General features: G+C 41.3%; 1 protein-coding gene across 1 annotated transcript; it reads left to right on the top strand.

The window, feature by feature from the left end:
- The first annotated feature begins 1,982 nt into the window (after positions 1–1,982).
- LOC310681611 (carboxymethylenebutenolidase homolog) lies at positions 1,983–11,303 on the top strand. Its single transcript, XM_083449670.1, has 6 exons — positions 1,983–2,204; positions 5,993–6,207; positions 7,245–7,352; positions 8,680–8,822; positions 9,946–10,037; positions 10,337–11,303. Exons 2-6 carry the CDS (start codon positions 5,993–5,995, stop codon positions 10,514–10,516), a joined length of 738 nt encoding a protein of 245 aa, XP_083305796.1. The 5' UTR covers positions 1,983–2,204; the 3' UTR covers positions 10,517–11,303.
- Positions 11,304–16,639: the final 5,336 nt, after the last annotated feature.

Below are 16,639 nucleotides of genomic sequence, written 5' to 3' on the forward strand. Positions count from 1 at the left end.
AATAAATAGCATCTTTGCATTTTGCGGAATTAAAATCCATATCCTCCCTTCTCAGATGTATGGAATACTAAAATAAAGACAATATATATCTTATACTGTAACTTACATACAACTCCCAAAATAACTGTCATAACGTTTTCTTCAACGTATGAACCACCAAACCTGAAAACACCTGCTGTATCTGAAACAAATGTGCACCAGCCAGGGTGCCACCTGGTGTAGTACATATTACACCAATTCTTAAAGGTCTGCAGTGTTTGTCTTTGTGCTTCCAAGCCCAATTCAAGTGCTTACAGGGACATATAAAGCCCCAAACAACTTAGAACCCAAATATCTCAAAGAATGCTTCCTCCTACATTGCAACATGGTGATTCTATCACCTTGTGTAAGGCAGGACCTTCTTTGTGGTGGCCCTCAATGTTGTGGAATGCACTCTCTAAGGTACATCTCGTCCTGTCACTAAATATGTTTTGTTGGCAGACCAAGATGCACCTTTTTGCGCGGACTTTGGGTGGTGGAGAATGAGTTGAGAGCATCGCTCCCTCTGAAATGTGGCTGCTTGTTTGGTTTGTTGCATGATATGGTGTAACCAGGGCTTATTTTCATCTGGAACTCACTGGAACTCAGTTCTGGCATCTATCAGATGGGCGCCATTTCCATTCTAAGAGAACGAGGGAGGTGTTCTGGCACCTCTTTTTCTATAAAAGTAGTACTGGGTGTAACTGATCATTTAGAGTTGTTGTGCACTATGTGGCTTACTTGCATTTTAGCCAGGCACAGGCAAACCCGGCCCTTCAGATAGCCCTTCAGTTTTGGGACAACAACTCCCATCATCCCTAGCTAACAGGGAATTGTAGTCTCAAAACATCTGGAGGGCCAAGTTTGCCTATGCCTGATTTTAGTTGTATGTAGCCCAACTTGGGAACGCGGGTGGTGCTGTGGGTTAAACCACAAAGCCTAGGGCTTGCCGGTCAGAAGGTCGGCGGTTCGAATCCCCATGGCGGGGTGAGCTCCTGTTGCTCGGTCCCTGCTCCTGCCAACCTAGCAGTTCGAATGCACAAAGTGCAAGTAGATAAATAGGTACTGCTCCGGCGGGAAGGTAAACGGTGTTTCCGTGCGCTGCTCTGGTTCGCCAGAAGCGGCTTAGTCATGCTGGCCACATGACCCGGAAGCTGTACGCCAGCTCCCTCAGCCAATAAAGCGAGATGAGCGCCACAACCCCAGAGTCGGCCATGACTGGACCTAATGGTCAGGGGTCCCTTTACCTTTACCCCAACTTGAGACTGCATGGTAAAGAGCAGGTTATAAATACAAAGGGAGTTATGAACTACCAAATGTTGGGAGGGCACTAACTGCTGATTACCAACATTTGTAATCTAGTGTGTGAATGATGTGTAAGGAATATATATTTTAAGCAATCGTTAATTAATGATTTGTTTGATTGGATTTATCTCATTTCTATGCCGCTTTTCATTCCAATGAATCTCAAAGCAAACGATAAATAACAATAACATAATAAAACATAAAGAACATCACAAATATAGCATGAATCATATAAAGTAATTAACAACTCCTCAATGATAAAATCACAATTTATAAAACCCTATTAACAAAACGGCAACTTAAAAAATAAGCTATACATCACAATTGCAGCAAAGGTTATACGGTTAACAAATCAATGTGGCATTTATAATCTATAAAACAATATTAACATGAGCAGATGGAAGAGCAACTAAAAAAATAAGCTAAGCACTGTTAAGCTCATACACATGTTCACAACTAATGTGAAATAGAATAAAGTAGATTTTTTTTAACAGCAAAAACAGCATAGCTGTGGCAAGATGTTGTTTCTTACGTTTCGTGTGCACAGTTGAATGGGTTAGGAATAAATAAGGAAACAGAGAAGACTAAATGCTAAAGAAGCATGATTGGAAGAGCAGAGGAGGAGGAGTTCAAGTCTCCGCCCACTTCCTAGCTGGGTTATTCTGGGTCACCTCTGGTGCTGTTTTGTAATAAGCAAACTCTTTTTTCTTTTTCATAAAGGCTGCAGCAGGCCCACTCAGGGAAGCTGTGTGGGAGAAGCCACAGCACCCGTTAGCAGACAAGCTGATTTCTTTTCCCTTTCAAAAATCTTTCACAGCTTTGGGAAATAACCCTTTCTAACCTCCCAGAAGAAAAGAAAACGGAGAACTTTGGAATTCCAGGTACGTAAGAGTCCCAGCGTGATATGCCAAAGTGTTTTCTGCAGGAAGTTGAGTGGGAGGGAGGCAGAGATGCCTTCATGAGTGTATGGTGCCTTGATAAAAATAACTGACGGCAACAGCTTGCTCATCGGTTCTCCTGCACTTTTAGTAAGGTTCGATTTACCCACATCTATTTCAAAATGTGTAGCGCTATTGGCGGAGAGATGCAGCGCCAGCTCCAGGATTTTGGCAACCCACGGACTTGGAATTTTCAATGAGCTTCCTTAACTGTAAAAAAGGCAAGCATGGAAGCCATGCATTATCTCACATAAAAAGGTAAAGGGAGCCCTGACCATTAGGTCCAGTCGTGGTCGACTCTGGGGTTGCGGTGCTCATCTCACTTTATTGGCCGAGGGAGCCGGCATACAGCTTCCGGGTCATGTGGCCAGCATGACTAAGCCGCTTCTGGCAAAACCAGAGCAGCACACAGAAATGCCGTTTACCTTCCCACTGGAGCGGTACCTATTTATCTACTTGCACTTTGACATGCTTTCGAACTGCTAGGTTGGCAGGAGCAGGGACCGAGCAACAGGAGCTCATCCCGTCGCAGGGATTCGAACCGCTGACCTTCTGGTTGGAAAGCCCTAGGCTCTGTGGTTTAACCCACAGCACCACCCACGTCCCTTATTATCTCACATAGATCCTGACATTTTTGGGGAACTCTTCTGCAAAGCGAAAATTATATCACTGTTGAAGTGGAGTAAATGCCCAGACTTGCCACCCTCTGGAGCTAGATTTGGATTGTACCCCCTGCCCCGGCTCCAGACTTAACTTGTGGCCACACGATGAAGCATTCTGTAATAATAAGAGTAGCTGGGGGCTTTTGCAACAGCATCTGACGCACCATCTTTCTCAGCTAGGGGTCCCATTTTCCTCATTGCATGTCGGTACTACCCATTTTAAGGTTGGTGGAAGGGCTCCAGTATATTTCCCAAAATCAATGTGTAAACACATGGGTAGGCAAACTAAGGCCTGAGGGCCGAATCCAGCCCAATCACCTTCTAAATCCAGCCTGCAGACGGCCTGGGAATCAGGGGGTTTTACATGAGTAGAATGTGCCCTTTTATTTAAAACGCATCTCTGGGTTATTTTGGGAGCCTGCCTGGTGTTTTTACATGAGTAGAATGTGTGATTTTATTGAAAATGCATCTCTGGGTTATTTGTGGGGCATAGGAATGTGTTCGTTTTTTCCCTTCAAAATATAATCCGGCCTCCCACAAGGTCTGAGGGACAGTAGACCGGCCCACTGCTGAAAAAGTTTGCTGACCCTTGTGCAAAGACATAAAGAATTCTGAACACTATGGAGAAACCCCAAGTAATGTTGTTTGGTGACTGTTAACTGTGTGAGAAAAGACCATGTCTGCGAAGAGATTAAAATTATCACAAGGACATCATGGGATCAGCACCAGCAAGATCTTGGGTTATTCATTAACTGCTGTTCCATTGTTGCCGTGAACAAACTGCAAAGATAAATAATCCGATTCTGCACTTTAGCATCTCTGACTTCTTTAATACACACACACACACACACACACAGACAAAGTGGTGCCTCTGGTTGCGAACGGGATCTGTTCCGGAGGCCCGTTCACAACATGAAAAGAACGCAACCTGCAGCAGCGTGTCTGCACATGTGCAGGTTGCAATGCACCGCTTCTGTGCATGCGCGTGGCGTCATTTTGCGCTTCTGCGCATGCGTGAGCGGCGAAACCCAGAAGTAACCCTTTCTGGTACTTCCGGGTCGCTGCGGGATGTAACCTGAAAGAATGTAACATGAAGCGGACATAACATGAGGTATGACTGTATTTACTTTCACGTAACAGTTACACAATTACAGAAAATCAAAAGGAAAAAGGAAACAACTACCATCAGAGAGTCATCCCCAAGTACACCAACAGAGCTTTGCCGAAGTGTATACAGTGGTACCTTGGGTTAAGTACTTAATTCGTTCCAGAGGTCCATACTTAACCTGAAACTGTTCTTAACCTGAAGCACCACTTTAGCTAATGGGGCCTCCCGCTGCTGCGGCGTCACCGGAGCACGATTTCTGTTCTCATCCTGAAGCAAAGTACTTAACCTGAAGCACTATTTCTGGGTTAGCAGAGTCTGTAACCTGAAGTGTATGTAACCTGAAGCGTATGTAACCTGAGGTACCAGTGCATGGTAAAACCATCACAATCTTAACATGAAATGATGCATAGGAACATCTATTGTTGGCCACAAAGAAAAAGCAGCAATTCTGGTACGCAGGGTTTTATACAAAGGCATGAGGAAAGGAGAGAAAAATAGTGATTGAAATATGTGCTTCATGAATGCCCAACTGCACTAAAGACCATAGGCACTGTTCTACCATATGCCTCATGGTTTGCATAATCAATAAAGTCACCCCAGATTGCATAATAGTTGTTGTGTTTCCCCTGGCCTCTTGCTACCTTTGGTATGATTTAGGCTGTAAGTACTTGCCAGTAACCCCCACTGAATTCAGCAGTACATTTCTGCAATCTTAGGATTGCAGCTCACTTTATGCACATTGGCAGGTCTTCCAGTCACATTTTCACCCTCCTTCCTTGCATTTCTAGCCAACAGAAACAATTCCCAAGGGTCCCCAAACCTGTGTGGAAAAACAGGTCCTAAATTCAAACTGTATTAATTGACTCCAATGAGCATATGGATAGTGACCAAAAAGCCAGAACCACACCAAAAGAAAATGAATTAGAAATTTATCTGCAAACAAGTGACAAATGGTGAAAAATAATAAATAAGCATTTAAAATAGTAATTGATATAGAAGTAATAGAATTATATAACACGAATTACATGAATAAATGAAACCATTACGAATCTATTATAAGCACTAGACAGAAAAATATAAAGCTATTTGCATTAGCTGCTAAGGTATATAAGAAAGCAATTATTTTCCTAGCATCCTCCCTCCAGTCCAGGTAATTAAAGAGCAAAAGTACCAAGGAAAAAATCATGATACAATAAAGGCATTCTTATATTCTAAAACAACATAGGAAAGATTTTAAAGTAAAATCTTAGGGCTTTGTGGAATAATGAATTCAAAGGTCCATATCACTCCACTGAGGTTTCCATTGGAAGATTCCTGAGCAAAAACAACCCATTAGGATTAGGAAAAATAAAAAAGGGGAAAAGAAACAAGCCTAAGAAAAATCTAGGATTTTTGTGTGTGTGTTAGGAAGAATGATTCATGTGTTCAAGGATGTTTTTTTGCTCCTCCAGCCTTTGACTTAGGCATATGATCATCATCATGGCTTCCTTAAACCAAACTTTGGTTCATACAATAAGTGGAACTGTTCCTTCCATGTAGGACCCCAGAACCCAGATAATAAGTTTAAAGAAGACCTAATTAACAGAGGTTGCAAGAGACAACAAAGGGAAAGGGGAGATGGGGGACGCCTCATTCCGTGAAGGTGAACACTTTTCCATTCACAGAAAGAGATTTAAGATGCAAGCCCCTAAGATTTCTTTAAGAAAAGTTAAAAGCACAGCGCCAAGAAAATCATTGTGCCATTTATGGTGGCCCTAGTTAAAAATCAGCAATTTCTCTTGGAATCTGTGAGTTGATCTTTTGAGAATTTTGATGTATCTGATTTGTTTTTATCTGACTCTATGCGTCACAGAGCACTCGCACAGACTCCAGCAACCCCCTGCAGCAACTGTAGAGTATACAGACTTATTTCTATTAAACTTTAGTTACATTAACCTTTATGCATCTTTAAAACTTTACAGATGGCTAATGAAGAAAAACCATGCCCATGTGACATTGGAGACAAATTTGAATATGAAGGACACGGGCAAGAAATTTCTGTTGGGCACATCAAGGCCTACATCAACAAGCCCTCACACAGCACAGACAAAGCTGTGATTGTGATTCATGACATTTTTGGATGGCAGCTACCAAACACAAGATACATAGCAGATTTGCTCGCATCCCATGGATATACGTGAGAAATTGTCTCTATTTTTCTTAGTCTTATCTCTTTCAGTTGACATATTTCTGCATTATGAATTGTGAATGCAAAGTGCAAGCTGATGTAGTTGTTCAAAAATACTCTGCTTGACTAAACTTTTTACCTTTAGCTGAAGTAGTAAATGTGTATTATTCATACCCAAGCCACTCTGGGCGGCTTACAGAATATATAAAAAACATAATAAAGCACCAAACATTAAAAACTTCCCGATACAGGGCTGCCTTCAGAGGTCTTCTAAAAGTTATGTAGTTATGTAATCTCCTTGACATCTGAAGGGAGGGTGCCACTACCAAGAAGGCCCTCTGCCTTCTGAGAAGGCTCTGTCCTGTTCTGATTAATAGTATATGTTGGAGACCCACAAGAAATTGCAAGGGGAGCAAGTGAGAATACACATTGGGCCACCCTGATTTACACATACAAACAACCTGAAACCTATAATGGAAGAGTTCGCAGCAGCAGCACCCCAAAAGGCACCAGCTTCTATTGCTCTGCAGGACACATTCCAGTTCCTCCCTGTTTTCTGGTTACATCACACTGTTTCTCTTAAACTCTAACCTCCAACATTAAATTCTTCCCTATACAGGGCTGCCTTCAGATACCTTCTAAAATCAGATAGTTGTTTATTTCCTTGACATCTGGTGGCATGGTGTTCCACAGGGCTGGTGCCACTACCGAGAAGGTCTTCTGCCTGATTCCCTATAATTTCACTTCTCGCAATGAGGGAACAACCAAAAGGCCCTCAGAGCTAGATATCAGTGTCCAGACTGGACAATAGAGAGGGAGATGCTCCTTCAGGTATACAAGGCTGAGGCTGTTTCGGGATTTAAAGGTCTACACCAACACATTGAATTGTACTCAGAAACGTGCTGGGAGCCAGTGTAGATCCTTTGGGATCAGTGTTATATGGGCCCAGTTGCTGTTCCCAGTCTAGCTGTCATATTCTGGATTAGTTGTATTTATACCAGTGCTGTGATATTTGAAAAATGAACTTAAATTTATTTTCTATGCAGAGCAATTTGTCCAGACTTTTATAAGGGACAAGAACCTTGGAAGCTATCTAATGATTGGTCTACATTCGATGACTGGCTAAAAACACGAGATTCCAAGAATATCAACAAGTAAGGGTTTAAGTTAATTTCTTTTTTCCTTAAAAAATGTTTTGGGGTACTCTCATTTTCCAGCTCATATTGAAATATTGCCCCTCAATGAGGCCAAACTTAGATTCACAAAATGTTGAGGGGTATGCGTACCCCCAGATAAAAAGCACTGATTCCTGCTGTGGATTTTTGAGGCTGATGATATGATTGATCAGATTAAACTGTACATGTGGAGAGAGGATTTGCAGATTTTGGCCTCTGATAAAACTGTTCGGCACCATTGGCTATATTATCATTTATGGTGGGAATGTAAATTAGGGCAAGATTTTGGGGGGTTTTAGCGCTAATATTCTTTACTTGGAGCTTGTTATTTTTTTACCCATATGCAACTGTACTCATTCTTTTATTCTTTATCCGCTTTTAATTCTCATCTGTTCTCATAACAGTTTTCTTTGTTTTATATACATTATAAAATGAAATTTTAAAATCTATACAAAAAACATTGGCCGTGGAATTATCCTCTACCAACCTCTTGGGTTGAGAGTGTTTAAAGGGCACTAATAGTGCTTGTTTTCCCATGCTCATAGGCCTGCAAAGGTGTCACAACGTTGCACCATCTCCCATGCTGTTTTGCATCTTCACAAAACCACTGGGTGGGACCACCTGTAGATTTGGAATAAAAGTATAGCCACCCAGCTTTGTCTTTCCTTTCCATCAAATCACTGAATGACAGTTGAATCCTGAACTACACAGCTGGATTCTGCAATGATACTTTTTTCAAGTGATCGTGAGAACTTACGGGGTACGGCGATTGCTAGAGTTTTGTTTCTTTCGGATGAAGAGAGAGTCCTAAAGTCCTAAGGGAGCTTTGCAATATCTGACTTCATTAAAAAAATATTGACTGTAGGTGGAGACCAAGAGTTTAAACATTACAAAAAGCAAACCTCTGTCCCAAATCAGATGTCGAAAGAAGCACCCTCCACACATACAAAAAAATGAGCTTTCAACAGGGCAACTTTCTCTGTTCCATTAAAAAACTGCACTTCCCCTCACAAAGAGGATAAGGAAGAAAGAAATGCCTTTTGCCAATATTATTTTCACTTTCTAAATGTTTCTCTGGCCATTTTTTAAGCCTGTGGGCAAATTAACTATAATTTCCCTAACAAAGACTTTACTGGCAAATTTGCCAATACTTACTATGGAAGTTTGCAGCAGTCCTTTGGCCCCATTAAGCCTTTTTTTGTGTTTATACCCTTAAATTCTCAACATTGTGCAAACTTGTGAGGGCTCCTTGTAAGGGTGTCTTTTCACTGGTGCTTTTTTGTTCACTTATATTTCTGTGCTTTAGGGAAACGGATGTTGTCTTGCAGTATCTGAAGGAACAATGTAATGCAAAGAAGATAGGTGTCATTGGATTTTGTTGGGGTGGAGCTGCAGTACATCATCTGATGTTGAAATATTCTATCTTTAAGGCAGGCGTATCCATCTATGGTATGTGTAGCTACAATAAGAATATTGATATCACTGTGTGCGTTAGAAATAATGGCCAGAATATGCTTTTCTTTGCAGCAGAATGTTTTTGACACTTGCACCAGGTTTTAGAAAATATATCCCTGATATACTTTGCACAGATGCTGTTCACATGCAACTCGTATCACCTAATCTGTACTTCCTCATCTGAAATAGTTGTGCCTGGTTTTTTATCACCACTCTAAACTTATTATAGGCTAGCTCAGTGATTACTTTTTTCCTTTCATTCCACCCTAAAGCAAATCTTTTAGAAGGAGGTTTTATTGGGATACAGCTGCCAGAACAATTGAAGGAACCACAGACCTCTGATTATTATAAGATCCTATTATTTTTCTCTGAAATTACATTCATTCAGTACCTGAAAGGCACCAGAAATCATTTTTGTCTTTTCTTTTGCTCCATATGTGCTGTTAAATGACTGGAATTTTAAGCTATTTTTAATCTTTCTGAGGATCGCAAGAGATATTTTGGGCATATCCAAGAGCCTGTTTGCTTGGATGAACCTACTATGTTTAGAGGCAGCACGCCACTGAATAATAATTGCATGGGAGCAACAATCAAAGATGGATATTACTTCCATGTCCTGCAGATGAGCTTTCTAGAGGCACCTTTAAAAAACAGAATGTTGAACCAGATAGGCTGTTGTTTGATTCAATAGGACTTTCCTTTAATGGAGACTCGTCCATTAGAGCATGTGTCAATATTAGGAGCCTATTATTTTGTATAACTCACCACATATAAACTGGTGCTTAATGTCAGGCTTTGCATGAGCACCAATATGAAAGGATGCATTTTACTAACTTAACCAGATCAAAATATTTCACGGGATGTTGACTTGGAATTTACCTGCAAGTCAAACTTGTCAACATCAATATGACTTTGACCAGTCCTTTTGCTCTTCAAGTCCTTGTCTATATGGGATTCACTTTAAGGAGACAAATATGCTGTTGCTCATCCCTGATTTTGAACCTTTGGCAAAATAAAGATATATGAAAGGATTTGCATGCAAAATGTTAAATATTGCACTCTTACGGAAAGTGTTTGGCGTGCTTCATTTTAATGTATCTTTTATTGTTGAATACAGGAGTGATCAAATTTACAGAGGACAGTTGCAACCTGATGAACCCCACCTTTTTCATATTTGCAGAGAAAGATGAAGTAATTCCTCTTGACCAAGTAAGGCATTATTTCAAAAACTGAGTTCCTGAATCAAGACCAATATTCCTGGTGTATAAATTTTGCTGAAGAAAATGCTTTTTGGGGGGTGGGGAATGGCTTACAATTATCCAAAATCCAGAGTATGTTGGCTATTCTGGCTGGCTGAGTTGATATTTCTCTTGGAGATCTGAAGGTCATACATTTATACCATTTTTTTTGGTCTCTGTTCCAAGATGTGACAAGTGAACTCTGGCAATCTCATAAAGAAATAAATCATTTCAGTACCAGTAATGTGAGGGTATATTTTTTTGTTGCAGGTCACTGCCCTTGAACAGAAGCTGAAACAGCAATGCAAAGTTGAGCATGAAGTGAAAATATATCCTGGGCAAACTCATGGTTTTGTACATCGTAAAAGGGAAGATATTAACCCTCAAGACAGACCTTACATTGAAGAAGCAAGGAAGGACATGCTGAATTGGCTGAGTAGATACATCTAACTGTCTACTCATCCAAAAATGCATCATGGAAAACTTAGTGACAAGGATATGCTTTTAAAATTTCCAGAAGGAAGTCTTGTAACATTTAACATTAAAATATACCACAGACTTAATTTGCCCCAAAACATCCTTCCTCATGCACACAAATGTGCAGACAGACCCATCTGCTGGTGGTGATAGCAACAGCTACCTGACTTTGCTCCATTCGGCAACCTGTGCCTGAGCAGTTCACTATTCACTAATCCTCTCCCTTAGGCACTAGGATGCCCAGGTATGCTTCACTCAGCTGGTGAACCTCAGGGCAGGAGTAGATCAGTGTGTCTGCTGCACTACCCATCTCTCAGCCAGCCAAAGATGAACAACATTTTGCCTGTTGTTTTGCCTCTTCCTAGTCCTAAGTCACCATCACCACTCAACCAAGCCATTGTAGATTTAGCTAGCTAGGGAGGTATCGTGAGCTGAGCTACTGCCACTGCTTACAAGTAGACCATGCCCAAGTAGAGAGAAAATGTGTTAGAGACATACAGTAGCTATTGCAAATGGCAGGTCCTGGTCTTCCCCTACCGGAGGGCCTTTCCCTACCAGAGTACAGTGCATTAACCACAATCTACTCATGGGCAAAACCAATTGAATCAACCAATGAATAAAGTGACCGAGTAATTGGTTAGGAGCAGAAAAGCTGTTTTCTTTTCCTTGGTAACATAGTCCTGAAACATAAAGAAATAACTTTTGGTATAATTTTTCTATGCTGATTCCTCTATTCAATAAAGTTTTAAATTGAACTGCATCATATTTATATTCATTGGGTGCCTAAGGGAATATGTCCATTAGCTGTGGTTAGCGATTGGGGAGAAACTCAGTTTGGTACATATTTTCCTGCAAATTTATCTGATTTATACTTCCCAAAGCAATATGTGAATCAAATTGCAGCTACCCTTAGAAATTTGCTTCTCCAAATTTCTGCAGTGCGCTTCTGAATGAAGAATTGGGTGGCCATCTGTCATGGATGCTTTAGATGAGATTCCTGCATTGCAGGGGGATGGACTAGATGACCCTTGGATGCCTTCCAACTCTATGATTCTCCAGTCCGAAAAGGTGTACATGATGCATACATTAGGGGGACATGAATATAAAGTGTACAGGCTGAGACCAATTCACATGGGGGTTCCATTCTCAGACCCCACACGAAACAGTGGAGCTTGCATAAGTGCACCCCATTCCGTTTTGTCTCCATTCCACCCTCTTCCAGGTGCAAAAGGACCAGCACGTCAGTGATCGTGCATGATTTGGATATGCCTAAAATGGTCGCCACCTGTATATAAAAATGAATACAGTGGTACCTCGGGTTAAGAACTTAATTCGTTCTGGAGGTCTGTTCTTAACCTGAAACTGTTCTTAACCTGAGGTACCACTTTAGCTAATGGGCCTTCCACTGCTACCGCCGCGTGATTTCTGTTCTCATCCTGAAGCAAAGTTCTTAACCCGAGGTACTATTTCTGGGTTAGCGGAATCTGTAACCTGAAGCGTCTGTAACCTGAGGTACCACTGTATTAGTGAAAAGGCGCATTATATTAGGGGAACTTGTTTGAATAAGTATATCTTAGACAAAATTGCATACAAAATATGTTTATTAGGATAAAAGATCAAATGCTGATGAGTTTTCATTAAAACTTCCTTTAAAAAATGGGAGATATGCAAATGAATGGAAATATATGCAAATAAATATATTACTGTTTTCTTTTGTTATTCAGTACTCTTATGTTGCAGTCTTTATATATATGATGCAGAAATGTGACAAACAGAATTTAAAGCTATAAAAATGAAAAACAGAAATTGATATCTTTGCTCATCCTTAGCTGTGGTTAAGGAAGTTTGCACAAAAACCTCAGCACTACAAATATTGCGAGGTGAGGCCGAGGAATAAACTTCCCCAGGAACACTTCTTTAGAACTTTTTGAAACCATATTTGGAGCCTTTTGTATAACTAGGAAAGATGCATTCTGGAAACTTGGTAGAGTAAGAGATAGTCCCTTTCCTGTTTTGATTTTTACAGGCCTCTGGCAATACTCATAATTTTGGAAAATCTGGCACTGTTTCCCTTCGTCTTTCTAATCTGTAGCCGACGCACTCTGCTAACTGCCACCTCACGGTACACCAATTAAATGAATGTCTACAATTTACCTCAGGCTATCTGGTGGCTGGTGTGTGTGTGTGTGTGTGTGTGTGTGTGTGTGTGTGTTGTGTGAGGGAATCTGCGATTCAGCCATGAGCTAATCCAACAAGTAAAGTTTTATTTACAAAAAAAAGAAGAAGTTGGTGAAATAAAGTTGTGTCAGGAGACATGTTGGTAGAACTAAATGACTTAAACTAAATACAAGGATGTCTCAGGCTTAAACATGGCAGTATAGGCACAGCTTCTCTTTTTAACTCCCTTTACTCAAAATTAGTTGTTACACTTCAGTTTCTGTTACTCCTTTCTATGTCCTTACGCTTAGTTTGGGCAGGTGCTTCAGGTTTTAACACGGTTTATTAATTGGGTTCGAAAACAGAGGGGTTTCTAGAATAGGTGGTGAAATGCTTGACAGAGTTTCGGCTGCTTCCATCTCGTTTCTTTACTTCGTTATTACAGTGGACTTCTTTTGACACGGCACAGCTTCCTTCACAGCTTAATACCGTTCACGAGTGAGGAGCACTTTTTGTCAAGTTACCCACTCTCTTAGCAATCCCACCCCTGATGAGTATTCAGGTATTCAGATGAGTATAACAGACCCAGAGGAAATGATATACAATGAGTTGAAAAAGATTCTAAATATACTTTTACAAAGAAGCCAGAGGTCTTTCTGTTAGGTATTTTAGGAAAGGAGATTAAGAGAAAAGATAGTAAGTTTCTCCAATACGCAGTGACGGCTGCAAGGGTGTTGCTGGCACAAAAATGGAAACAACAGGAAATACCGACAATAGAAGACTGGAGATCAAAGTTGTTAGATTATGCTGAATTGGATAAGATGACTGGAAAGATTAGATACCTAAGAGACCAAAAGTTTACAGAAGACTGGGGAAAATTTGTTGAATATCTGGAAAGTATAAGTGATGGTCAAATAACGCTAGAAGGTTTTAAAAGAGCACTGTGAATACGTGAGAGACATTGTTAAAAGGAAATAGAGGGGGGAAAGATTTAAATAATGACAATGTTAAAAAAAGGAAATGTGTAAATTAAGAATGACTACGAAAGATTTACGGAAAAGCTGAAGGAAGTCCAAAAGGAAAGATTTGGAAAATTGGAATGTGAAAATAATGTATGTTTTGTTTTGTTTTGTTGTAAATTAATAAAAATTATTTATAATAATAAAAAAAAGAGTATAACAGACCCAGAGGATCGCCTCACCCCTTGTTACTGGCATGGGAGTCTCCTTTACCTAGAAGAACTCTCCCCTCCTGACAGGAATGTGATCCGGGTAGCATGTATTCCCACAGGTTCCACCTCTCCTCAGACTCAGCCCACTAAGATGGCATTGTTGGGCCTGCCCTCACTATAGTGCACCCACCTCACAGAACACAAATTCCCACAAACTACCTCAGATTGTCTTGTGGGCGGACTTGTGTCAGGGAAAACTTAATAATTTGGAGTCTTGGGCAGGATTAAATATTTTATTTAACAAAGGAAGTTTATGACACAAGTGGGTAAAACATAGCATACTTCAGATCATAATGTTATTTCACTTCAGTGCTTTCTCAGTTGCTGCGCAGCTGTTACCGCTTAATACTTTTGTTCTTAAACAAGGTGGTACTTCCTGTAGGTTAGACAACCCTACTCCTGAGGTACTCCAAGTAACAGACCCAAGGGATCTTCTTTTTGTAGAATAATCTCTCCCCTCCTGACTGGAATGAGTCCTAAGTAGACTGTATCCTCACAGCTTCTACTTCTGCTGGCTCAGCCTCCCAGTTAATTACTGGCCTAATTACTCTTACAGGACACCATACGCTGTCCTTCACACTAAGTTCAGAGTCTCCTTTCTCTAGCTTTTGATATATTCCTCAGAGTGGATGTTTCTACCCAGAACCAATTCTCCCTCCTCTCGTTTCCTATCTCCCAATCTATTCTCTCAATTTCAATCCTGAGTACTCCCAAAACTATAAACTGTCTCTCCAAATCCTCTCCTTTTCAATCTCCTGCTGGAACCCCAGCCAATTATAAGCTGCCATCCGCTAACCATTTGCTGGCAGGGAAAAAGAAAAAGGAAACACTTGGTGAACCAAACTGCCCAGCAAAAACTAACTTTTCTGGCACACCTTCCAGTTGACTCTTGTCTGTATACCTTCCTCAGACACTCAACTTTCTATCTAAGCTGCAAGGCTCTTTCCTCTTGCTTATCAGTAGTCTCTTCAGCACGGATGTTCAACTCAAATTAGAACCAGTTCTCCCTCAGCCAAACTCAATGTTCACCCCAATCTCCCACCTCAAATCATATCACTTTCCCTCAGAAACGGCTCCTTTTATTCTCCATCCCAAAGTGCTGTTCCATCCTGCTGATTTGGTAGCCAAATCAGAGAGGTTGCAGTTTCTGAGGGAACTAGCGCCTGCTGTCTGCCTCACATACCTTTGGGGCTGAGTTAGCAGAGTATTTCTGAGTTGGCCAAATGGTCCTTGCTTGATCTGGGTACAGTGGTGCCTCGCAAGACGAAATTAATTCGTTCTGCGAGTTTTTTCGTCTTGCGAAGCAGCGCTGTGTATTGACGGTTTCCCATAGGAATGCATTGGCGGTTTTAAAAAAAAGGCGCAAGACGTTTCGTCTTGCGAAGCAAGCCCATAGGGAAATCCGCCTTGCGAAGCAACTCAGAAAACGAAGAACTCTTTCGTCTTGCGAGTTTTTCGTCTTCCGAGGCATTCGTCTTGCGAGGTACCACTGTATTATTGTGCCCCGAAGGAGCAAAGTACAAGGAAACCTATCCGTTCCCCTGAGAGGGCCAAGAGGATCAGTTCACAAAAAGGATTACAATTACAGTGGTGCCTCGCAAGACGAAAAGAATCCGTTCCGCGGGTCTTTTCGTCTTGCGGTTTTTTCGTCTTGCGAAGCAAGCCCATTGGCGGATTAGCGCTATTGACAATTTAAGGGCTAAAAACGGCTTTTTAATGCTTGGGGGATTAGCGGTTTTGCTGCTAAAATGCTTTTAGCAGCTTAGCGCTTCAGGAAAAGGGGTTTTGGAGCGGGGAAAAAATTCAAAATTTTTCGTCATTTTTCGTCTTGCGAAGCAAGCCCATAGGGAAATTTGTCTTGCGAAGCGCCTCTGCAGACGGAAAACCCTTTCGTCTTGCGGGTTTTCCGTCTTGCGAGGCATTCGTCTTGCGGGGCACCACTGTACATGAAAAGACTGAAACGGTGCAAATTCAGAAAGGCTTCTCTGAGGCCTCGCCTTCTTCCTATTGTTGCTTTTTGTAAAATCCGTAGCCCGGTTCCTTGGTATTGTGTATGTGTGACAGAGTATACCCCATCCTTTGCGTATATGAATTAAGGTTTAGTCAGCCTAGGTCAGCTAATTCCTTCACTCCAATTTCTATTCCTCATTCCCAGAGTTACTTTTCATAATGGAGAGAACCTTTCTGTAACATCTGGTTTGCAAATGAAAGCTTCAAATTTTGTTTGGCTGTTTATCCTGGCATCCTCTTTTCACAAAGAACTCTGCGTTGTGCATTTCAAACTGGATCAAATAAATAATAATAATAATAAAAATAATAATTTTTTATACCCTGCCCATCTGGCTGGGCTTCCCCAGCCACTCTGGGTGGCTTCCAAGAAAAATTAAAATACCTTTAATACATCAAACATTAAAAGCTTCCCTAAACAGGGCTGCCTTCAGATGTCTTCTAAGAGTCTGGTAGTTGTTCTTCTCTTTGACATCTGGTGGGAGGGCATTCCACAGGGAGGGCGCCACTACCAAGAAGGCCCTCTGCCTGGTTCCCTGTAGCTTTGCTTCTCGCAGTGAGGGAACCACCAGAAGGCCCTCAGCGCTGGACCTCAGTGTCCAGGTAGAACGATGGGAGTGGAGACGCTCCTTCAGGTATACTGGACTGAGGCCGTTTAGGGCTTTAAAGGTCAGCACCAACACTTCGAATTGTGCTTGGAA

Source organism: Podarcis tiliguerta, assembly GCF_965153285.1.
Source record: "Podarcis tiliguerta genome assembly, chromosome: 7".
Classification (NCBI taxonomy): domain Eukaryota; kingdom Metazoa; phylum Chordata; class Lepidosauria; order Squamata; family Lacertidae; genus Podarcis; species Podarcis tiliguerta.